The 19281-nt window shown below is 34.4% G+C and overlaps 1 protein-coding gene across 2 annotated transcripts in view; it reads right to left on the bottom strand.

The window, feature by feature from the left end:
- Positions 1 to 19281, bottom strand: part of LOC116780374 (contactin-associated protein-like 4) — a 202069-nt gene that overhangs the window by 50941 nt on the left and 131847 nt on the right. For both annotated transcript variants that reach the window (XM_032675302.1, XM_032675301.1), the window contains exons 5-10: positions 15339 to 15542; positions 14998 to 15182; positions 12956 to 13099; positions 10550 to 10811; positions 5619 to 5768; positions 272 to 443 (exon numbers count right to left, since the gene is read on the bottom strand). In XM_032675302.1, coding sequence (XP_032531193.1) covers positions 272 to 443; positions 5619 to 5768; positions 10550 to 10811; positions 12956 to 13099; positions 14998 to 15182; positions 15339 to 15542 — 1117 coding nt within the window. The remainder of the gene's footprint in view (positions 1 to 271; positions 444 to 5618; positions 5769 to 10549; positions 10812 to 12955; positions 13100 to 14997; positions 15183 to 15338; positions 15543 to 19281) is intronic.

The following is a 19281-nucleotide window of genomic DNA, read 5'->3' as shown; positions in this document are numbered from 1 at the left end:
CTCAAGTCACAGGAGAAGATTTGTGTCTGCAGCTTTACTTGAAAAGAAAGATATTTAAAATTTGTCAGAAACAAAAAGTAATTTTAATCAAAGTTGGTTTAATTTTATTTGCAGGGCATGGAAGTCTATTTGCTGGGCTATGTATTCTGCATTTATTCTTACAAAAAAAGCACTATGACATTTTGTAAGTGTGCTGTTCTTTGTCATCAAACCAGTATAACAAATAGAACATTGAAATAAATAAATAAATGAGTAAACAGTGTGTTCTTACCTGTCTGTAATGCCACACAAATCTATCTGAAGATCACTGAAATTACCCAAACCATTTTGCTGAACTGAGATCATATCCACTGCTTTGTTACCAATGGAAATGAGCCTCATGCATCCTTGAAAACCACCAAGGGAGGTATTACATTCCGAAACATTTCCACTTCTAGGACAGCCTGAAATAAGAATGGAAACTGGAGCTGAAAAGAAATACTTTGTTGAAAAAATTACATATTCCAAATTTGATAATCTCCATGTGTTTTAAACTTTATGGGTAGAGGACTTTTGCCTTCTGATTATATGTGATTGTGTGACTATAATGAAATACTTCTCAGTAGTCTTACTGGTTTTAAAGCATGCGTTTTTTTTTAAAGCATCACTTAAAATTTTAGTAAAGGATAACCTAAGCAACAGTTCCAAGGTAATGAATGGAATCAGGTATGAATAGACTGACTGGGAGATCTTAGTCACAAAATATTAGATTATGAGGTCACATCGCTTGACCAAGTTTTAAGTCACAATTGAAGTCAAGACAAAAATTATTTACTAAGTACAGCCATTTTATTTTATCAACTGTCAAGAAGATTTTGTAAAGTACTGAAGAGAATTTCTTGGTGTGGTTCATCAATGACTCAACCAGGAGAGATGCTCCACTGGACTTTGCTACTCACGAACAAGGAAAAAATGGCTCAAAATGTGAAGGTCAAGGGCAATCTTGATTACAGCAAATATGAGGCTGTGGAGTTTATGAACCACAAAGAAGCGAGCAAGGCAAAAAAAACGAACAAAAAATCAGAATTACAACCCTGGATTTCAGAAGAGTCAAAGTTGTTCTGTTCAGGACCTTGTTCAGAGGATACCATCAGAAATTCCCTTGGAGAACAAGGGGGTTGGATAGTTTTCAACAGAAAACCCTTTAGAGCATAAGGAAAGTCCATAGTGATATCAAAATTGTTTAGTAAGTGGGGCATAAGGCCTGCAAACCTAATCATGGAGCTCCTGAGTGAGTGCAAACATAAGAAGAAAGTACACAAAATGTGGTAGCAGGGACGTGCAACGTCGAGGGGAATACAAAGACATTCCCTGCATGTCTGGGAGTGTAGTTAGGAAACCAGGTGGAGCTAAAACTTATCAAAGAAGTTGAAGTGGAACAAAAAGTTTTCTGTAGGTGCAACAGTAGCAAAAGGAAGGTTAAGGAGATTCTGGATGCACTAATCCATGGGGCAGGAGACCTTGTGACAAGAGTCTTGTGAAGAACTGTTTCCTCCAAGGCCTTTTTCTTTGCTAATGAAACTAATCCTTAGGCTTTCCATGTCCTAGCATGGAATGAAAAAGGAATGCAGTGCCCACAACAAAGGAAGAATGAGCCCAGGGTGCTTCTGAGGGTACTGCAGGAGCTCGTCAATGCCATTTCAACAATTGCATTGTCATTGTGAATTTGTTAACATTTTAATCTTCAAAGGATCTTGGCAATTTGCTGAATGTCCTAGTGATTGGAAAAGGCAGAAGTTACACCCATCTACAAGAAACTAGAGGGTAGTTAGACTTATTGTAGGCCCTACAAACTAACAAACCCTCTTAGAAGCCATTTCTAAACACGTAAAGGATGAGAAGTTAACTGGTTAACTTTAGCTTCAAGGTTAAATTATGCCTGACCAAGGTATTTGTTTTCTTTACTGAAGTGACAAGCACTGCAGACAAAGGGAGAGCAGTGAGCATTTCATATCTTGACTTTAGCAAAGACTCTAACAGTTTTGTATAGTGTCCCTATCACCAGATTCATGAGAGATGGGGGGGTTAAGCAGACAAATGATGAGGCAAAGTCCAAGTGATGAACAGAAGGTTCTTCAGAGGTCAGTAGGTACTCACACTGTTTAATATCTTCATTAATGACCTTGGTGATGAGACAGAGTAAACTTTCAGCAAGCCTGTGACAGATACCAAATTGGGGGCAGGGATCAAATGTTGGAGAACAGGGCTACAGCTCAGAGGGACCTGGGTAGGCTGGAAAAACAAGGTGACAGGAATTCTATGAAATTCAGCAAGAACAAAATCAAGGTTTTTAATCTGAGATGGAACAAGTGCATGTAACTATCCAAGCTGGAGGATAACTGCTCAGAGAGAGGCCTGGGGTCCCAGAGACCACTGAACAGATCATGAACCAGGAACGTGCCCTTGCATCACCGAAGGCCATTGAAATTCTGGGATGTGTTATCAAGAGCACAGCCAGCAAATCTGGGGAAGTGGTCCTTCCCTCTATATGGCACTTGTGAGACCATACACGGAGTGCTGTAGGTCTGGACTCCCCAGTACAGGAAAGACATCAGTGTCCTGGTGTGAGGCCAGTGGAAGGCTCAGACAGCTGGGAAGCTGAAGGTACTTAAGAGGAGAGGCTGAAAGATGTGGGCCTGCTCAGCCTTAAGAAGATAAAGACATCTGATAAGATGACACAGAGGAGATGGAGCAAGACCACTTCCAAAAGTGCACAGTGACAGGACAACAGGTAAAGGACAAAATCAAAAGCTGGTAAATTCTGACCAGACACAAGCAACAAGTGTTTTCACTGTTGCTTGTGGTCAATATGAGGATGGTTTGCCCAGAGAAGTCTTGAGATTTCCATCCTTGGATCTGTTCAGAGCCCTGTGCCTCTGATCTAATCAGACTTGTGCAGAAGAGAGGGTTAGACATCTGAATGTCCAGCTCAACCTTTGCATAACAGTCTGTAAGTACCTAATATTGTGGTTTATCTATTGCCTTGCTGCCCCCTAGATGCCTTGTTCACTGATTGCCTAATTAAGCACTGTTAATAAATCAATAAATTGCTTTGATCCTGACTTGATTTAAACCATATCCATTGAGCAGTTTTTCCCAGTGGCAGCTAAACACTGCACTACAAATGCTTAAAAGAGTTTTATTTTGGACTTCTTCCAAGGGATAGTATGGCTTCTAGAATGATGCACAAGGGTCATCCTTTGATCTTAGTCAAACAATACTGCCCTCTGGTTCAGAGCTTTGAAGACCTTGTTTCATGATATTAGGAAGAAGTGAGTTTTAAGACACTTCTTTGTTTCACAGAGCTAATATGGATACTTTTGAAATCCTGTAAAGACAGCGCAGAGGTTTATGATACAGAAAAACAAAATGACAGTGGAAACTAGTAAATATATTCAAATGAGTGTACAACAACCTAAATAGTATAGATATCTTTTTTAGAAATATAACTTGGAAAATGAACTAAACCCTAAATTTAACATCTCAGTAAGTTTACAGTGCGTTTTATTCTGTTGAGGAACCTATCCAAAGTCATTATAACCTTTCTACAGGAAAATGTTCATTATCTAGTTGGTATATTGCTTTAAGAACAACAAATCCAAGGACTTGCAAAAGTCCATATAAGAACACAGTAAGTTTTCAGCACCACACACAGTTAAACAAATCAATTATAGGTCTAACTATGTGCTTTACAGCATTCTACAACTGAATGGTAACATAAATTCTTTCATTTATGGTGAAAAATATGATGTTCGCTTAAGAATGAGGTACTTCCAGTGGAGTTCATATTTATAAAAAAAAAAAGAAATAAAAAAGGACAGAGAAAGCAGTAAAAAAGTTTATGTATCTTTTACAATTAGGTATTTTACAAAATTTTGTCTCAGATATTTTTCTCGATGTCTCTCTTTTCAAATTTGTCTTCTGTTTCTGTTAGAGAAAAGACAATACCATCAATATTAATGAAATTGTGTTTCTTTATAGACTGGATATTAAAGATAAGAATAAATCCTTTAATCATGAAATTTACATTATGTGCTTATTGCAAAATTAAATAGTCCCATTTTCCCTTATAGTTGCAATGGTTTATTATTCCATGAAGTAGAGAGGTTGTAGATCCTTGATGATAGCAGGAATAGAAATTTACTGATAGAACACTAAAGTATTTCTATGTTTATTACACATTTTCCTAGTTAAGCATACACGTTTCCTGTATACTTGGTATTCATTAAAACAGGTAGATTAATCACCATGCCCCCAGAACATCCCTCTTGGAAGGCTGATACTCATATTTTAACAACCAGCACATGGTAAATATTTGTATAAACTTAGAAAAAAAGTCAAAATGCATTGGCTACATTTTGACAGTATTATATGCCATAACATTTTAATAAATAATTTTTGTAAACTCGGAAACCCACTACTAGTATTCCCAAACTTTGTATGATGTGCACAAGCTGCAGATTTCAGCTATAAGGCTGAAATCAGAGAATCTGAGGTGTAGACAGACAGTACTTTCAGTGTTCTTGGAATTACAAAAGACTAATAGGAATGTCCTTGTATAACTGAATTGAATAATGGTGCTTTTTGTAACTGCCCACATCCCTCCTGATCTGTTCACCTGTGTCATCAACCCTGCAGCGGGGAAAATCACCTGATCAGAGATTTGGGAACCAGAAGCAACACAGAAGACACTATTCAAGGTATCTTTAGTAGAGAATTGTAGATGACAGATGTAAAAAGTCACATGGATGTTCATATAGCTGTTACTGTACTTGGAGTCTGCTTGTGAGCACAGAATTTATTTAAACCTATTCTTTCAAGGGAAGTGATCTGTGGAAAATGACTTGGTCAATACTCATTTGGTTTGCACACATTCTTCAGCTTTCTCAGAAATTTGAGATTTGTTAATAAATAGTTGAAGCATTAGTCTGGTATTGAATAATGCACTCAGATGTTGTTTATCATTGCTACTATGTAGTCCATTCTCAATAGAATTATATATAACAATGTGCTCAACTCTATCAGTTACAACACGTCATTAATGACAAAATGACAAAATGGAGATAGCTAAGTGTAGTTTTTTTAGGTACAAATTTTATTCTGCAAACATAGAAAAGTTGTGTCACTCTGTTAAAAAAAAAAAAAAAGATAAAAGAGTCTATCATATAAAGAGGATATTTGCACAGGTAAGTAAACATTCACTTAAGGTGAAAACTTGAGGTAATCCCAGTGGAAGATTCTCAAAAAAATTCACTCAACAAAACAGTAAGTCTGCAACAAGAAAAACCTTTGTGTGTCTTTTTGGTTGCCAGCCAGACTATATTCAATTATCAGAGCATGATGCAAGTTATGATGATCTAAAAAGTGACCAAGGATTTAGGATGGTGATTTATTCTAGCCAACATGGTAGAATTTTAAGCAAACAGAAGCTCACAACATCATAACAGCACCTGAAAAAAACCCAGATGCTTTGAAAGATAACCAAGCTAGGCAAAGAAGACTTGAGGCAAACAGAGCAGTTCTTGTCATTTGATTAGATATGTGGGATATTGTAAACACAAATAAGCAACAGATTTCACCTCCAAAGTAGAAAACATCTCCTGAAAAAATTTGCAGAGGTGTGGAGGCATGAGCAGATGAGGTCACATCACTGTCCACTGTCACACTGATACGATTCCTTTTGACAGAGAGAGAGACAGAATGCCACTGGCCATCGTTTAATCCAGCACCTGGAAATAAATTTTAAAAGTCAATATTAAATAAATTAAGTGTAGGCTTCCACTATTTGTTAAACTACCTAAATGTTACAGTCTTGAAAGGAGGAGGGACTGACAGCAATCATAGCCCACATAAAAGCTCCAAGTGAAAGCAAAATGAAAAAGAATTAATAAGCACAAGTGTCTTTTGTCAAGACAGAACCTTGCTTCACATTTGACAAATAAAAAATAAAAGTACTTCAGTGAATAAGCCTTACTCTAGTAATGCCCCTAATTATCTGTAATACATCCATTTAATGTAATGACTGAGAAAACTATCCTCTCAATCTAAGGAGGTTATCATTAAGACATCATTGTGATGGCTGATACAGTATTTTACACATCATACTTATTTTTACTGCACTGTTACAAAGGATTTCTTCCAATTTTAACATAAAAAATAGTCATTATGTTAAAACACAGCAAAATAGCAAAATCCTGTAGATGATAAAAGCTTCAGTAGCTGTCATATTAATGTCACAAGACAATTTTTTTTCCAGCTCTCTTATTTATTGGACATGTACAGGAAAATATTCTGAGAGTTTAGCCTCTAACACAAATTTTCATTACCTCTGGCTGTGTAGATATAAGGTACCACAAAGCAATAAACCTGTAGTTCTGATTCTGGAAAGCACTTATGTATATATAATTAAATAAATTCTAAACAGGGCAGTGTGTAAACACATTATTATCTTTAACAAGTGCTTTAAGCCAATCACATTCCTGAGCATTCTTCAGAATAGAGGTACTTCTTTCAGTGAAGAACAAAGAATACAACCTTTGAATTATGCAAAGTCTTTTCTTGACTGCAGAGTGCATGTGATTTGTGATCTGTGATTTCCCACTTGAAATTTCATGTATTTATATGCTCCTCCCTAGAATGTGTTGTATATGCTGCAGAAACAGTCCATCAGTTAAGAGACTCATTCAAACAGATGGAAAGGAAATAAAAAGAGAAAGATGAGAAGGTTCAAAGAGCTAAATTCCAGCATAACTACGATCCATAGATTGTTAACTACCACAACCTAAATACAAGATCATCATACAATCAAGAGATAAACCCTAGAAATGCATCATAAATTCAGATGAACTACCACCTAGATAATATCTCTAATACATTTAAGATAATATTACTCCTACACACATTTTCTGCCATTTTTTTCTATCTATCATACTTCCATCAGTGTATTTATTAGGGAACACGTAATAAGAAACATTAAACAGTTTGCTTTATCCTCAGCCTCAAGGAGGGACCTTAAGTGAATGATGTTTTCTTCAGTCATATCTCTTCAATACACTAATTTTCCCTTTAGAATTCAAAGAATCATAGAATCATATAGCATTTTGGGCTGGAAGTGACCTTTAAAAATCATTTAGTCCCATTTCCCTGCTCTTTGTGGGGACTGCTTTTACTGGATCAGGTTGCTCAAAACTTGAACATTTGCAGGAGTGAAAATGTTATGAACACTTAAATCTAATTTATTTCCATTTAAAATTGTTACCGTCTTGTCCTACCACTACAGATCCTTGGGAAAATAAAAAGAAAAACAACAACAAAAACAAACCAAAAAAACTCTGTCTCTGTTCTTGTTATAGACCTTCTTTTAAGTATTGATTTTAAGTACTGATTTTAAGTACTGATTAAATTCACATTCACAAATTTGCTTGTGTGGAGCCATGAAGTGGTACATCTAAATGGTGGAGGCCAATTGACTATATTCCGTCTGAAAATTATATTTTCTGGTGCTCTATCATGAGTTTTAAAAACACTTTACCAGACAGATGTGAGAAACATAGCAATTATTTTTTTTTTAGTACGTAACGAGGTAGCTACTAAACAAGATATCCATTTATTCTCAGTAGTTCCATAATTTTAAACCTAAATATTAAAAAAAGATCTATGGGACATCTTGCAGAACAATGGCATTCAACCTTGGGAACACGAGCATAAAAATACAGTGGATAAAACTTATCAGGAGATCAGTGAGAAACAAACAAAAAAAATTAGAGAAAATAATTTACAGATAAGACTGAAGTATAACCTCCAAATGCAATAATATCAATGAATTGATGTTAATTAATTAACATCAATTAATTAAAAGCTGCACAGAAATTAAAAGCTGGATAGAAATAGAGGGTCATAGAGGAAACTGTGTAATAAGATCTAATATTTACACATGTTGCAATTCAATTTGGTCTCATCATGCAATACAAATTAACTTTGGGTTGATTCCTTTTTTTTTTAAAATCCATGTTATTTCTTTGTGAATATTTGATGACCAACTTGCAAAAGAGGCTACAAAGGAAAGATATTAAATAACATCTGTAAAAGAAGGATACAGATTTCATTATATCTTAATTACTTGTGAATTAACATACCATTCTCCTCGGTTTTATATGGTTGAAAAAATTCTCAAAAAACACAGGATAATGAATTGTGCAGAAGGAAATATGCTTTGATTTAATTATCAAGTATTACATGTGTGTGTGTGTGTGTGTGAAAGTCAGGTCATAACTCCTTGCCTGTAGGGGAGCAAACCTGTCCAGACATCCATAATTTAATTACTCAATCTCCAAATGCAGGCTTGAATTGCTTCAGTGAGTGCTAAAATAAACACTTCAAAAACTCAAGGAAAAGACAAATTCTTTCTCAGAACAGAATATGATTTTGCACTAGTTTGTTTGTCTTCACAAAGACAAACACAATTCCTCCTGTTAGACTTTATGAACAGTAAGCTTAACCTAGCATGAGAACATCAAATTCTGTTTCAGCATAGAATGTCAAAATTTATTCTGGGATGCTTTAAGCTAATATTTTATGTATTGTGTGGCAGCTTTGAAATTCAATAAATTGCTCTATGTGCAATAGAAGCTGTTAAAAGTGTCAGCACTTCAGCTGGTCTCTTAAAATGACAATTCATGGCAATAGTTTCTTTAACATGCATCACCTAATTGAACACCAATTGAAATAGCTCCTAAAAAACCAAATTCATCACTACTAATTAGCTGCCACTGACATTCTTACTGAGGAATTGACATTTTCAAATGGTGAGCCTGGGGAAATCTCTTGTCATTGAAATGGTACTCTTAGTGCATCAGTTATTTTAGATTATAACAAATAGCAGGGTCGATCCTATTATCACCCACAAGAAGAGGATCAAAGTATTTATGGAAATTTCAACATTATATGTGGTCATTACTGTCTTACACTCTTTTTCTGAGTTAAAATAATCAGTGGTTTAAAATTTTACTTTTAATCATTATGCACCTGTACAAACCTAATGAGCTTCAGAGTTATGTTTAACCTTTTTTCCCTTTTTTTCTTCCCCCCCCCCCCCCATCTCAAGGGAGTCCACATTTTGTGAGAGGAATTGAAGTAAGAAACCAATCTAAAAGTAACAGGGTCATGAAACTAAGATTAAGGGATTCTTATCTTATGTTTGTACTGATGATAACCGGTTTGGAGGTTTCTTACCTGTTTTTTACCTGTGAATTCACTGTGCACATTAGATAACTGGAACTAATTTGGTTTCTTTTCCTTGATAATATTCTGCTTTGTGGATATGAAATGAGACACACATGCTTGTGTACAGGTCTAAATAAATCTAAGATGGATTAATGTTTTGGATATCATAAATGTTTTTTTCTGCATCCAAATTCACCTTTTCTTCTCTGATATATTCCTCCAGCTAGTGGACTCTGGTCACCTTCATCCATATAGAAGCTACTCTAACCCCAGACTAAAATTTCTTAATCTTCATATGTCCTTTGTAATCTCATTTATCCACCTAATTTCTATTGCACCGGTTTTCCTGTCTGAGAACTCATTCTGAAATGATCATTTTATCCATCTACAAGCAAAGGGTGAAATTCAATTTGTTTGCATAAAGGATGAGAAACTCTAAGAGGGCTCATGGAATGTCAGTACCACTGATGAAGTGCTGCTGGGTGAAGCTATTAATATTGGCATATAGTGATGTCACTGATCCTCAACATCTTTTAAAAAGTACTGAAAAATAGAGATGATGTCAGCTCTGTCCTGCTCGCATATGTCACAAAATTAACTACGAAAGTGACCCTTTAGCTCTGAGGTTTCAGTTTCCTCGAGTTTTTTCTTATTTTTTTTTTTTTAAACTCAAACTTGCCCTGGCTTTCTCAGACACAATTTAGTATTGCACATGTACTGTCTCTGTTTAATGGACATCTCTGCAACTGAGAACTCTATAAAATAAAAGACATAATATTTATAGTGATGTGTAACTTTATAGAAAAAATAGTTACTTGATACGTTGTGAAGGCACTGACAAATGGTGAAAAACATCTTAATGTCTTAGCTTGGCAGAATAAGTGATTAAATTGCTTACACTTCACAACTGATGAAGCTGCTTAAGTTTCCCAGACTATACACATGAGCTGTACATACAATATGCAGGTTAAGTTGAGAAGTCAATTTTCATTCAACATTTTTGCAAGTAATTTCTACTCATTGTTGGGGAAAAGAAGAATAAATATGTTTGTGAGAAAAGAAAGCATTTAGAAATAACCAGGTTTACAATTCACGCAAGTGAAGCATAGTTGCACACACATTAACCACAAAAACAAGTCAAGAATGTAGGTACTAACTCAAATGACTTGTATGTACAAATGCAGGTTAAGCTGAGAACCTAATTTTTCATTCAAATGACTTTTCATTAAGCTATTTTTTTATGCTTTGGAGCCTTGGATTTTTTTTTTTTTTGTTTCATTTCTGTTACCTGCAGCGATGTTACTCAGCACTCTTCCTGGTTTATGAAGACTGATTTTAACTTTCCCATCACTCAGGTATAAGAGGAAACCACCTGAAGACTGGTGCAGTTTGCTGGATAACAGAAGTCCCTCCTTGTTCCAAGTGCGAAACTGGAAGCTGGCAAACACCTCATCTTGCCCTGACGTGCCTGGCAGTGCCAGGTAACTGCTGGGGCTCAGGAATGTAACAGGAACCACCTGTGGCTCTAAACACGAGAAAGACACGTTGCCCTAGGAAGAAATGAAACATTGTGAAGAGTCGTGAGAATTTCTCTGTGGAACTGCAAAGTTTCAAAACATGGTGAATATAATGTTTGAATGCATTAGTCTAAAATTCAAATATGAACATCATCACTTTGGGTAAAGTTTATGTAGCTGTTTGACCAGAATATAGATTTATCTGCCTTTATTTATTCCTAAATCACATGGTTGATTTAATGGTACTTCAGGAGTTAGAACTGCCTTGTTTCTAGTTTGGCTCAGCCTCAGGAAGTGTCTGGAACTTGACAAACCTCTGGATGTCAGAAAAAATGCCACTTACACATAACTATGTAAATACTTACAGGGGTCTAAATGCCTGTATGCAGAGAAAAACGTTGAGCTTGGCACTGATCATTTAAATTTAAGAAAAAAAAAATTGTGCCAGACCAAGACACATTTTTTTCCAAATTAATGTAATTGGAGATGTACAATAACTCCAATATTTGTTTCCACAAACCGAAAAATTCCACATACAAACTCTTGCTACTTACAAATGTGAAACACATACTTCATAAATCAGGAGCAAACAGTCCCATGTGGACTAGATCATGAGATGGGTTTAGGCACCTATCTTTTATTTTGTACTCCTCCTGAATTAACTGTTTCTTGGGTAAACCTGTGGTTGAGTTCATTGAGATTAACTTGTCCAGAATGATGTAGATAAGAAATCTGGAACAGGAATAATGCAATTTTTGCATCTGGTGTCAGTTAATACTTTATGATGCTTGATAATAATACAAAATGAACTTTGATCTAATGACTCTCTGGCGCCATTTGACCTATAACTAATTTGCTCTGTTCAAATGGTTACTAAAGATTAATGTCTTTGGAATTTAAAACACACTTGACTTCTATTCAACACAGAGAGGGTTTAAACTTTTGATCATACATAAAATTTTGACTGCTTAGTAAAGTTTTAAAATCAATTTTTTAAAAATGCTCACTAGTCCCTGGCATGGTAAGATATTAAAATTTATCTGTTTTCATTTTCCTCAAGGAAAATATACAAATAAGTAAAAGCTGTGTCTTATGAACTCAGCTGTGAGAAATGAATGGTCAGATGAACTGACCTCTAGTGAAAAAGCAGTCATCAGATTAATAAACTTTGTTAAACACTAAAAACTTGCCTTTTGCAGATTCCACAAGCAAAATCTCTATTTGTCAAGGCTTCTGTGGTAATATAGATACTTTCTGAAATATTTACATTATAAAACATCTCCTAAACAATTTTGAAAATAGCACAACAATTCAAAACATTCAAGTTTCACATGAGAAGAGATCCCTGTCATTCATTTTCTCTAGCATAAAGAACCAGATTTGATTATTCATATTCTGAATTGAAATGCAAACCAAAATACAATTAATTGCTCTTGAAAGCAATTAATATTTTGTTAATTGTTTTGAGCTGATTTCTGTAATATCTCTGCATTTCCTGCTACTAGATAAATAAATATCACACTTAGAGATGACCCTTGTACTACTGGGAAAGAAAAAACAAACCACCAAACCAAACCCAACAACAAAGGATTTAGTAAAATTTCTAGGAGAACTTTTGTAGCACAGAGAAAATTTGGTTTGGTGTTGGAACAGCTTCTGTAACAGATTTTGATAATGTAACTCGGTTGTGTCACAATAAATACATTAAACCCACCAACCTAAACTACAGTTCTTCAGATGAAGGACAGATAAATTGACTAACAAAACTTATTGGTGAAAATTATAATGCTCTGGACAAAGCAGAGTGGATCAGTGTCCTCAGTGACAGAAGATTTAAAATGCACTGCTGATGTTCTTATCAGTCAGGTACAAAGTCAGGGATTTGATGGCTTCAGATACATCTTATTTTACTCATTGACTTTGGTATGAGCACAGCACAACAGCGTGGTATCAGACACACCTAAATACCTGAAGAATAAAATGCATCCTGTGTTTATACAGGATGAGTCTATACAGCAGCAAATGAAAAATAGCCCAACTAGCTGATCATTTGATTTTTCTTCCATTACAAAAAGTAGATTTCACTAGATGTATGTTAAATAGATTAGATATGAAAGTAGCTGTGGTCTTTTTCTCTATTTTACTTATTTATTCTTTCTTAACTGTGAATATCTTACCACAAAGTAGATCTGAGATTTATGCCTCCTGGCCAGGTCAATAATGTTCACTTCGTTATAATAAATATTTTCAAAACACCCATGAAAGTTCCTGTGTGAAAATGTCCCTGATTTTCCAGGCACTGGGATCCCTCCAAAGCTGAGCTTAGAAAGAGAAGAAAAATCAATGATACTATTAAGTAATTTTCTATGGAAAGAAGTTGACTATAACTAAAGAGCAGAAGTCAAAGACAGGCCAATAATGAATCTTCTGCTTCTTGGTGACTTCGTTTTATTGCATTTACAGATTAAAAGAAAAAGATAATAAAAAATTAGGCTATATCAGGTCATATGTACCTACAAAATTATTCTGAAATGTTGGCTTTTTTTTTTTTTTTCTTCTGAGGATGTCTCTTAACAGTGGCTTAGATCAGTTTTCAGGGTCCATTGTAGCTGCAAAACCCCAGAGAAGAAGGACAAGGCCAAGAATACGCAGACTGTGCAGAACAGTGTGAAAATTATCAACAACTTTAGGAAATCTGAGCCTGACTTCTCCACCATCATAAAACTATCATAATAGGCAACAAGAGTGCATCAAATTAAATTATCCTAGGGCACATTCAAAACAAATAAAAGGAGGTGTTTTTTCCCCTTTCAAAATACCTTGACAGTTCCTTGGTATGGTGCTGTAGGAATATTTAGTTTCAGAAAGAGACAGGAAGATTTAATAAAAATCCATTGAGAGCTAATAAATTCAAACATATACCTCTGTCTAAGGAAGTCCCTGAGGCAGAAGCTGTTAGAAAGCAGTAAATTATTTCAGAAAAGCATTGCCACGAGGGTGACCTCAGTTATGTTTCTACTCTTGAATACCACCAGAAACAGGATGCCAGTGTAAGTGAACTTTTGAGCTCACTCATTCTAAAGCTATTCCAGGTAACATTGTATGAAAAGTCAGTTTAACTATGTATGTTCTAATTTTGAAATTTTACTTATTTTTAAAATCTTTTTACCAAAAAAGCCCCAAAATCAAATATATCATACATTAAGTTATTAAATTTAGAAAATCTTATAGTCAGAGAAGCAATTCTAAATGCAGTATTTTGTTCTTTTTTGAAAATTTTAATACTTTCTTTAATACTTTCTTTTTACTTGTGTTTTAAATTTTCCTCTCTTCTACATGCTATACTTCAAACTATAGCATGTAGAAGAGAGGAAAATTTAATTCACAACATGGAATGATTTAGTAAAATATATCGATTTGCCAACCAGTTATTTTATTTTTTAATTGGTATGATCCTCCAAACTTTGATATTGTGATTTACATTAAGAAATTCTAAGCAGATATTTTTGAAAGGAGATACTGCAGACATGGAACAGTATGAAATCTTCCTCTAAACTGCTTAAAAAATGGAATGAGTACAATAAAGTCTGCAGGTTCCAGACACTCTGCTCTGTCTCTCATTCTCTCATCCAACAAACAGGATAAGGGCAAACATAAAGCAGCCACTCATCATATTACAACTGTAAAATATTGGTGTTTTAAACAATAGGTGGGAAGATTTCACAGCAAATTACATCTACTCTTTTTCAGGAATATACCATTTGTTTAAGCAAGACTTTTTCATAGTATATTTTTCAGATCTAACAGGGATTTAAGTCTTAATATAAACATTTCTAAGATGGTTTTATGCTGACTCATTGTAATTTTCATCAAACTTTATATTAATAACATTATTATTAATAAAATAATAACATTGAGTTGGGTCTCCTTCATTATGTTTATAATGAATTAACTATTTATCACATTGGCAACTCTACTGAAACAAAGATATTAAAATAATGAATTCTGACATGAAAAAGATGGTCTTTTGAAAATATTGAGTTGCTAGTCTAGTGGAGGATTAGTACTCTAAGAAATCTCTTTTTCTTTGATTCATTCCTTTAGGTGACAGAAAATCCCTAAAGCCTACAAACCTCCTAAGTTCTGCCTCCTTTACCTGTTTCACTTCATCTGCATAACAAAGGTAATAAATGCAATAAAGAAAAGGTAATTTTCACACCTCATAATCAAGGTCCAAAGAACTGAATTCTCCTTTTGCATGAAAATGATGAGTGTGTTTATCCACTGTAAAGTTTACTTGATTGTTAAAGTGCTCAATGAGAACAGAATGCCAGTGTTGATCATCCAAAAGGCTGCCCAGGGTAATATTAATTTGGGCATCAGAAGGATGAGTTTTAATATCACCTTGAAGGAAGAAAAATAGAAACTATTAATTTCACTCAAAAATATAATTATTCAAATGTATACCACTAGTTTATCATATTCCACTTAACAGTTTAAAAGTTGTAGTTAAATAACAACTAATAACTATATCAGACTTTATGAAACTGTAGCTGTTACCTAAATTAATGAGCAGGAACAGCTTCCCTTTAGTTAATTCCAGGGTGATGTGGTCTCCATTTTTTCCTTCTCTGTGGAGGAGAATTCCATCACTTTGCATTGTCTTAAACTTCAGAGAAATCACATCTTTCAGTGTATTCGTGAGTTTTTGATTTAATGTGTAAATGAGACAACTTTTCCCATCAAAGCCAACCACCTCAGACCCTAGAAGCAAAGAAATAAAAGGTAATGTATAATGCTGTGTCTAAAAGAAACAGTTGCACTTTACTTCAATATGATGTGAAGGCCCACCACTGACACCTCTAGAGCCACCTGTGCCCAGTAAATTGTAGGGAAGGGAAAGGGCCAAATGATTTTATCCCAATTATATAAAAGAACATTTGTCAAAAATCAGTACACGTGGAACGAGACTCACACAAAAGAACTGGTAACATCATAAAAAGCTCATAGAGTATTCACAGTTCATATGGAAAGAAGGAAAAGGTAATTACCCTTGAAAAATACATTTGTGAAATGGATGAAGTTGTAAAGGACTCTCAGTAAAATACAAAGTTATTTTTCAACTGGCTGGTTGACTTCTTGCAAGTCAAGGGAAACCCATTATCTATTTATATCACATATATTATATTTATGTAACTTCACTAAAAATATTTCTCCGTATTGTCAGCATGGAAATGAACTGAATTCAAATTAATTACAGTACTTAAAATTAGTAATTTATATTCAGTTTCAAAAACCTCCTGTCAAGTGAATGCAGCTATGTTTTTAAATATGGTTTCTATATTTTCCTTCATATCTTGATAATGAAGAATTCATTTACCAAATACACAATGAATAAATATGACATCCTATGTAATATGAGTCCTAGATTGACTGTTCTACTTAATTATGTTACTGAATGAATGTGGACAATAAAAACATTAATTAATGTTAAATTAAAATAATGAATGGGAAGTAGAATAGCTTCAATAAAGACTTCAATAAGACAACTTGATAATTGTTATTTATCAAACTATCTAACTTGATATACTCTTAGTAGGCACTGATAACAGTAGAATTTTTTTTGATTGAGAACATATGGGCAAATAACATTTTCCTCTCATATTTGTCAACTACTCACAGCTTCTACTAATTGCTGGACTTCAACATTCCTCTGCATGGGTCTTCTGCACTCTATTGTTGTAAATAAGGAAAATAAATCAGGCTGTTTTGCTTCATGAACACTCAGCTTTTGTTTTCACCATTTATAATTTGTCTTTCTCAAATTAATGTAACGTAAATCCTTAGTATACTGTGAAAATAACTTTGGAAATCATGGAATGCCTCTGAGAACCTGGAAATTCTGTAATCCCTCTCATATACCATAGGACCAAGAGTCCTAGGGACCCTGAGTAAAAATTTTAGTTGAAATACCTTTTTTGGAAAACTACTTGGTTGTTTTTTTTTTTAATCTTTAAATCAATTGAAAATAATGCTAATGTTCTATAGGAAAAAAAAAACAAACCTTAAAACAATGCAAACTGTTTGGTCATTATTCCAGTTATGAAGAGGATATGAAGTCCTTTCTCTGACTGATGTAACTGTGCCATCATTTTAAAGTGTTTCAGCCAGGAAGGGAATTCTCAAAAAGCCTCAATACAATTAAGTGCTAGAGAACAGTGCAAGAGGGTTTGTGTATCACAGTAGCCACAGTGCTTGTTGTTAGGTGAGCACCATATCTAACAGTTCTCAATGTGCAGTCTGTATTTAGTTTCCAGTTACCTTTCTTCTACAATTTTATACATTTGCCATTTTCGCATTTAAACTCATCTTTCTGCATTATGAAGAAAAACAACAAACCAACCAAACTAAAAGCCAAAAATGTTTTGTTTGTTTGTTTTTAGACTACTTTGTTTGTTTGTTTTCAGAGGATGAAATGAGGGTTGTAATGAAGGGAGAAAAGAGTAAGCCAAAGACATTCCTGATATCCTTTTTTTAGTGTCAGGCCATAGATTGTGTTTTATGCGGCTTTATTGTCACAATCTGACATTTCAGGAACAAGACACAGGGAATGTCTGTAGAGATTCATCATTCTCTTTTGCACACAGTAAAGAGGAAGAACTATCAGGTAGAGATGGATTTTGGGGTGGGATTCAGCACAGAGTGTTTGCGGTGTAGTCAAGGCACAAGCAGATTTTACCAGTTCACGTGAAGTAAGGCAGAACACCTGGAGGTATAAAACATCATTCTTTCTTTTTTACATGAAAAAGACTGTAGAATGGGAGTAAAAAAATAATGGAAGGACTTGTCTGGATGCATGCTTTACGAACACCTAAAAATTTTATCTAAACAGAGGAGTTGTGTATAAAAAAAGGGAAAAAAAGGAAACAAAACTCACAATAATCTGCTTTATCCTGTAGACATGTACCATGAATATTACCAAGCCTCACTGAGAGTGTAATTAAAGGGGAAACAAAATTTCTGAGGATACTAGGCTGGATTATTCAGAGCAGGTAGTTGACTGGAAGGCAGCAGGGCAGCGAACTGTAGGCAGTGCCAACATTTGTCCTTTAAGTATTACTTCCCTGAGATGGTAATGACTTCTTTAGGATGTAGCAGTAATGCATTTTTTTCATATCACTTTATGGAATAGTGAGATCAACTTCCTATATTCTAGCAAGTTTAGTTTTAGTTGTGTGTGCAATTTGCAACAGAAAAGACTGAGGGAAGAAATTAGTGCTTTTGCACTTGAATATAGAACACAGTTCACATGCTTGGTGGTAAACGAAAAGAGAGTTGTTTACTCTTACAATATAAGACCAAGTGAGAGCTCCCTAAATGGAAAGATGAGAAAATGGGAAATGTAGAAGTGTGAATCAAAATTAAGGAAGGAATTATAGGCATTTCTGTTGTTCTTTATTTGCTGGTTCCTCCTTGAAAAGTAGTCATTCAGAAAGAGCCAGGCATAATTACTGTAACAATGACTACATGTCCTAATTGTGCCTGATAAATGGAGAAAAGGACTGGAGAGAAAGAATTAATGTTTTAACTTCTTAAATATATTTAAATTTAAATATATTTTAGAACTATAAGACTATAATCACTTGGTTTGTCTTCACCAGCAACCACTGAATTGAACTTCTAAAAGCACATGGTAATTTTAGATGTTCAAAATTAATATTAGAGATGATAAGAAGTCTGCAATTCACTTGGAATGAAAACATTTATACATAGGAAAAATAAGCACTTCTAGAACAGGCAACATCACTAATTCAGAGAAAATCTTAACCAGCTTAAAAAAAAGTTTACATTATTTTTAACACCATCATGTTCTTTACGTCCAAATTATAGTGAATAATGGATGAAGTAAATATTCATTTTAAATTCATCCTAATCTTAGAAGATAACTATAATTGATTTGATTCTAGAAGTTACTTATAGGACGGATCCTGTACCAAAGAAGTAAAACACTGAGATATATAAAATCTTTCTCAAAAATAGTTAATGACCACATAAAAATATTTTAACTTATTTTATCTGCTTATTCTGTGTGGTTTGTTTGGTTTTTTTTTTTAGTTACATGAACATATTTTGTCCTGTGGTCTTGACCACATTTCTCAGTTACATTAAGTTGTTCCAGGAATCATAAGTCATATCCCCAGTCCCCAGGCAGATGTCACTGAGGAATTTTGTTTGAGCATTTCTACTGGCATGAGGAAATGTTTTCTGGGATGGGAAAGTTTACCTAAATTCTGCATTGAACTATTCTCCTGCATCCAGATTGCAATTTTCAATATCCTTAGTTCATGGTCTTTTATTGGGTTTACAAAGTCAAGTTTAAGGTAGAAAGCCCAGAGATGTGTTTTACTGATGTTCACTTTAAGTCAGATACTAATGAATAGAAACAGAAAACAGATATATGGAGAGCATTGAGAGGAGATCAACCATGAAAAGCATACCTTAA

The sequence above is a fragment of the Chiroxiphia lanceolata genome, chromosome Z (assembly GCF_009829145.1).
Source record: "Chiroxiphia lanceolata isolate bChiLan1 chromosome Z, bChiLan1.pri, whole genome shotgun sequence".
Lineage (NCBI taxonomy): Eukaryota > Metazoa > Chordata > Aves > Passeriformes > Pipridae > Chiroxiphia > Chiroxiphia lanceolata.
The sequence above is the reverse complement of the archived record's forward strand: the minus strand, read 5'-3'. Positions and strand labels throughout refer to the sequence as shown.